The 6,504-nt window shown below is 35.6% G+C and overlaps 1 protein-coding gene across 1 annotated transcript; it reads right to left on the bottom strand.

Annotated features, from left to right (window-relative positions):
- Window positions 1-309: 309 nt before the first annotated feature.
- LOC127073171 (DNA replication licensing factor MCM2) lies at window positions 310-5,800 on the bottom strand. Its single transcript, XM_051014294.1, has 17 exons — window positions 5,508-5,800; window positions 5,224-5,405; window positions 4,510-4,688; window positions 4,231-4,420; window positions 3,930-4,149; window positions 3,632-3,839; window positions 3,278-3,412; window positions 3,000-3,191; window positions 2,751-2,923; window positions 2,472-2,660; window positions 2,272-2,388; window positions 1,994-2,078; window positions 1,774-1,917; window positions 1,546-1,671; window positions 1,260-1,442; window positions 780-941; window positions 310-696 (listed from the first exon to the last, which is right to left on the bottom strand). Exons 1-17 carry the CDS (start codon window positions 5,708-5,710, stop codon window positions 583-585), a joined length of 2,802 nt encoding a protein of 933 aa, XP_050870251.1. The 5' UTR covers window positions 5,711-5,800; the 3' UTR covers window positions 310-582.
- Between the last annotated feature and the right edge of the window lie 704 nt (window positions 5,801-6,504).

The following is a 6,504-nucleotide window of genomic DNA, read 5'->3' as shown; positions in this document are numbered from 1 at the left end:
TGCCTTTTTGGTGGGGGAGTCCGGTTGGCAAGCAGAATAAGAGGTAGAAGGGAATGGCTGACATAATGGAATAGGTGGGCGGCGGTGTGACCAACACAGGTTGCTGTAGAGGACGATGGCCAGGACTTCAAGAAAAAGAGGGTAATTCTACAAGTCGTTCAGAGCGTAACATGATACTGTTAGTTCTAAATTTATTTAAGGATGGTAACTTAAACCAAGTCTTTTATGACAAAAAGCAACTTGTCCTTGCATTCCTGTTGAAATAATATTTTCATATATTGATTCAAATAATAAAAAGCCTGTTGGATATGATACAGGAATTTCAGAGATTTTTTTTCCATTACATTCATTCCTCTCTAATAAATCAAGCTTTTTATGAATAATGTTTATGTGAAAGTTGTGACAGAATCCTTTCAAAGAGAGGATCAAGTTCAACCCAACAAGCCACATACTAGCCAAACCAAGTGACTATTTGGTTAAATTATACAAAATATCCATAAGGTCTAATGCAAATACATAATTTTCAAAGGTCCTCTCAAACATGCTACGAATGTGACAAAATCCATGCATCCTACTCTACTTTCACACAAGGTTGTGTCTGATCACTGCTCGCTCCTCATCTAAAATATAATTGGACTTTGAAAACTGGCTGCTGTTGAAGAACGGCTTCAGATCATATATATCATGCTCTTGAGCCTAAAGTGTTTTAACAAAAGGAGAGTCAGCCACAATCATCTGAGTTAGAAAACAAACATAATTAAAGGACTGTTGTAAACTACCTTCACGAAGAGATCATCTACTTTGACTTCTACATGCGTCAGACTAGAAGTAGACCCAGCAACAATTTCTTCAAATTTAATAGCACTCTTTACAAGCTCTTGGAGAATATAAATGAGCATATCATTATAGTCCTTCTTGAAAGTGATATACTTTCTAAAGCTCTGCAATAACAAGAGAATTATCTAAGAAAAGAGTTTCTGCCCATTACAAAAACCATGAATGTCAATCAAAACAGTCAAATGTGATAGAATGTTGAGAAAAGCCAAAAGAAAAGGTAATTTGAAACAAAGCAGAATATTTCTTAGCGCACATATTTAAACTCACCCTAAAGCCAACACCCTATGAAATAAAGTCTATTTAGTATTTTTTGCCCTCACAAGAAGAAAAAATTAAATCAAGCCAAAATTGTATATTAAATCAAGCCAAAACTGTATCTATTAAGCTGTGTTTGAAAAATCTTCCACAATATTTTTACATACCTTTTGCAGTGCTTTCTGCACCCCAAACTTCTGGGTTGAAATGAATGAATCAAGTAGAACACGAATTGCCATGTCCACATCCTCTGGTGTTACATGCTGTCTGAGATGCATTCTCGCATGAGCTTCAGACATCCTTATCATTGATTCAATGTGCCTTACAGCAATGGGGACTCCTTGACCGTGCTAAACAAGAGAATAAGTGCAGCTAGTTAGTAAAATCAACACAATCAATAACTACAAACAAAAGTGTGTTAGATAAAAAGAGAAAAAAGAGACAGGACATTACCGATGATTCCTTCCGGAGTTCTGCATACACATGAGTAAGTTTATCCAAATCAACATCATTAAACCTTGGGAAAACATTCAACTTGGCATATGTAATGTACTTCTTCAACAGATCTTGTGGGAGTATCTGCAAACAAGTAAAAACTCCTTGAGACATTGAGACACATAAGACGCCATCTATGTTTTACTTAAATTGAGATTACTACAGTAGCAGGATTTTAGTAAGGACCTCTGGGTCAGTTGGCATGCCAGATGCATCCTGAGACTCACTAACAGACTTATCATCATTGTTAGCACCCTTGGGTTGTGACTTAAAGTGACTGTCAACAACAAACTTTGCAAGCATTTCATCAGTGACTGGATCAACCACATCCTGTAAAATCAAGAACGCACTCAATCAATATATGAACAAGTGAAGAGTTTATAGAAGAATTTATGAATTAAACAACCTTCACAACGCAGAGGATGTCAAAACGAGAAATAATAGGATCTGTCAATTCAACATTCTGTGTAAACAACTTTGAAGAATCATATCTGCAAATCCAACAAAGTTCAATTTAACAACTCATAAGTTAGAAGCTAGGAGAACAAAACTAAACCTTATATTAGTACTTCAATTGATTTTAATATGAATGACATGGGAAATGAAGGCTTAAATTGGACGCTGATGAACAGTGCCAACCTGCTCTCAGATACATGTAACTTAGCATAAAAGCTTATTTTTTACCTTCCTCCAATAGGATTTGCAGCAGCAATGACAGAACAGCGTGCCTGAAGAGATGTGACAATTCCAGCTTTTGATATGCTTATGCTCTGCTGCTCCATAGCTTCATGAATACTTACTCTGATAATATATTTATCTTAATGGTCAGACATTGGAAAATACAATAATCAGAAATACCGCAAAAGATTACACTATTTTCTTACCGATCCTGGTCATTCATCTTGTCAAATTCATCAATGAGACAAATCCCTCTGTCAGCTAGAACAAGAGCTCCCCCTTCAAGGGTCCATTCCCGTGTGACAGGATCCTTGTGAACTGCAGCAGTGAGACCCACAGCAGAAGCTCCTTTGCCAGTGGTGTATACAGCTCTCTGGCCAGTTTTTTCAACATACCTATCAGCAGAATTGTGTTAATTTAATAATTAATTGATTGCTATAACAAATTAAAAGAAGCCTTTAAAATAACAAAGGATAAGTTTATACTTGAGAAATTGAGACTTTGCTGTTCCTGGGTCGCCAAGAAGAAGAACATTGATGTCTCCTCGCAGACGATGCTTCCCTTCAACATTCTTTTCTTGACCTCCAAACATAGCTAAAGCTATTCCAGTTTTTATATCATCATGACCATAGATTGATGGAGCAATAGACTTGACAATCTGAAATTCAATATATAGTTTAACAACAAATATTAAATGGAAAATTTACCACCACTAGAAGTTATAGGGAACATACCCTTTCTCCAATTCGGGGGTCTTTGCCCAAATTTTCAATCTCTTCTTTGTCTTCCTGTGTAAGTTTGTAGGCAGAAAAGAGATCTTGCTTCTTTGTAACATAATTTGCCTCAACAACAGTGGAAAACACGGGAAAACCATTCTTCGTGTTAAGGGACAAGTCAAAGTTATTAGTATAGATACCTGTGACCTCCTGAAATTGTCAGAATATAAACATCATAAGAAAATAGTTCCACAACACCCAAGACCAAAAAATAAAGTCAAAGTAGAGAACTATACAATCTCTTCTCCAGGTCGAGCACAGTCAATCAGATCATTCAATAGTATCACTTCTTTGTATCTTGGCAGTCGCCCAGCAGGAACTATTCCTGGGCTCTCTTGAAGAGTGAGCTTTTGAAAATTCCTGTAAATTGTCTATAGCATAGACATAAACTTAATTAGTCACAGAAACCCAAAGGTTATAATATTGGTCAATCATGCTACAATAAACATAAACTAAGCAGGTCTTATTCTGTTGTTTGGGCAAGTCAAAGTGAGGAACAACAAACACAAATTGGATTATTTCAATGTTCTCATTCCTAACTTCTTTTGCAAAACTTTTGTTTCAAAACACAAAAATTAGCAAGGTAGTACCTGTTCAATATTGACAGTGAATGGTCCTTTTGATTGACACTCAGGACAGGAGCCAACTTTGACCTCTGAATAGGAATTCTGAAAAAATGGCCCTAAAATTGCCCCACATTTGCTACAGTCATACTTCACCTGTTGCAACTGGGGGAAAACTCCAGAGCGCCTAGTTACAACTCCCCCAATTCGGATCATTGTATTCAAATGAATCTGTCTGCTCCATGGAAGGCAACAATTAGTTTTTCATCAATGGAAAAGAGTAGAGGAGAATGGTGCAATATATCAGTTGCATTTATAATGTTACCTAATATTTCTGATCTGATCATAAACTGGTAGGTTGGTAATGCGAACATAAATCTTTTGATGTATGTGTTTGTAATTTGGATGTAACTGAAAGACAACACTTTTAGCAACATCTTCCATCACTTCTAGAACAGAATGAGGTGCATCAGCAAGCCAAATGGCAATGTTGGGATGGACATAGATAAATTGCTTGTAATCTATCTCCAAACTGCACTTGTTAGCTACAACAAAAGACAATGAATAAGTTGGCGCAAAGATACTGATGACTGTCACAACTACAAAGCTTGTGGAAAATGTATTACCTGACACCATTTCATTAATCAGACGTACATACTCAAAGTCTCCGTGTTCATTCTTTGGATTGACATAAGTGAGTAAGAAATCTTTGAATTTCCTGGCTATGAAACGGCGCACTTCATCTCTTGTAACCCATTCTCTAAGAGTTCCTTGAACACGGTACATCTCATACCCAGCTTCATCATCAAAATCATCCTACATTACATGACCCAGTAAATAAAATTAACAATGCAACTGCTAGAATATCTTATTCAAAAGGAAAATAAACTCAAAGTTGAAAGTACCTCATACTGATCATCCTCATTTTGATCAGTGGTTGGATTATCATCCCTTGAGTGTTGTCCTCGTTGTGACCTTCCAGGTGAACTATTCATCCCATCAAGATCATCTTCACTTGGTGGTACAGAAGACCTGTGATCAGCTCTGGCCCTTTTAGAAGGCCTGTAACTGTCATCATCAGTATCTGCAATAGATTACACATAAACAATCAAAACAATAATCCATATGCTTTATGATTAAAAAAACATAGCTACCAGTATCTGCAATAGATTACACATAAACAATCAACACAGTAATCCATAGTATGCTTTATAATAAATAAAAAACTTAGCAACCAGTAACAACTAACAATATAATGAAACATTTCTCCATAACAAGCTTAAAGTAACCCAAGGATCCCAAACATCATATAACCTTTTAGCAATAATGATCAATTGTCAGAGTAAATTGTGATATATCTAATTCATGTTCATTCTCAAAAATCAACCAGAATACTGTCACAAACAATACACCCAATTCCTACGATTAATACCAACTCATTCAATAGTTATAACTCAACACCCACACAAGTGAGATTGCCTTAAACAAGTAGGTACTATCAAACAATTTGGATCAATTAAAATTACAAACCCTAAATCATTCCTAATTAAATAAATAAAAGAAATAGTAGTAATTAAGCATGGATAAGCCTGTGAAATGAAAGCAAGAGAAATGGCTACCCTGGTCGTGAAGAAGCTGAGGAAGTTTGGTGCGATTGGAAGCACGGCCATCACGAGTGTCAAGCTCAACCTCAGCAGCCCTACGATCCTCCATGATCTGATCAAAATCTCTCTCATCTTCAACGGAGTCATCCAATCCAACAGATTCGAACTGGTCAGCTTCATCCATCCTCCGATAATCCCTGTTCAACAAAAATTCATCAAATCAACTATAAAACTGAACTACACAGAACACAAAAGAAGCATGGAACTAAAAAAAAAGCAGAAATGAACTAAGAACTGACTCGAGAAAGTTATCATTGTATAGATCTTCTCCGTCTTCATCTTCCTCTGGCTCAGGCTCGTCGCGAATGATATCAGGATCAACGGAAGCTTCGTCGTCTTCGGAAGCGCGACTGGTGTGAGTGTGAGGAAGTTGATCGGTGTTGAAACCGATGGATGGAGATGTAGGCGAATCGGGAGTTGATGGGGGAATTCCTGGCTCCATGATTCTCTTCTGAACTCGCTCTGAACTCTAGCACTTTCACTCTCTCGCTCTCTGGATTCTAGTTCTTCTGTCTCTGGGTAGGGTTGTAACTTCTGAGGGTTATCAATTGGTGGAGTTCCCTTTTCTTGGCGGGAAAATATTGGCGCCAATTCTATTACTTGTTGGGCCGTTTGTCTCTTCCTATACCCGGCCCAGGTTGGGTCCATTTGTCGTTGGGCTTTTTTATAAGAGAATGTGTTATTGGGCTTTTTTTGTATAGGAGCGTGTGTCGTTGATCTACATAATAAAAAATTTAATTTGAAAGTTAAATTAATAAAATTTATTATTATTAAAAGTTATTAACTGAAGTAATTTTATTTTAAATTATTAATTTATAAATATCAATAACTTATTTATATTATAAAAATATACAACAAAAAAAAGGATTTACGGTTTACCCTCATTTAATTCAACTATAAATATTAATTGAATTACTTCACTCAATAAAACAACTTATCTCATAATTATTTTTGACGTAAATTATTCTCACTTATTTATTAATTATAGATGCATCTCTATTAAATAATACTACTGAGTTTTAAACCATGCATCTAACGTTAATTATTAATTGCATACTACAATTGAAAGAGAAAAATAAAACTAAATTGTAATGCGAAAATATATTATAAAAATTATTTTTGTAAATATAAAAAAAAAAATTATAAAAGAATGAAGTAATTTAGAATTAGAAAATACTCATCCCATTTCATGGGGTGCATCCCAAATCTTTAAAAACAATTATTTTATATTGATGT

This window comes from Lathyrus oleraceus, chromosome 4, assembly GCF_024323335.1.
Source record: "Lathyrus oleraceus cultivar Zhongwan6 chromosome 4, CAAS_Psat_ZW6_1.0, whole genome shotgun sequence".
Taxonomy (NCBI): Eukaryota; Viridiplantae; Streptophyta; class Magnoliopsida; order Fabales; family Fabaceae; genus Lathyrus; species Lathyrus oleraceus.
Note: the sequence above shows the minus strand (reverse complement) of the source record. Positions and strands in the feature narration are given on the sequence as shown.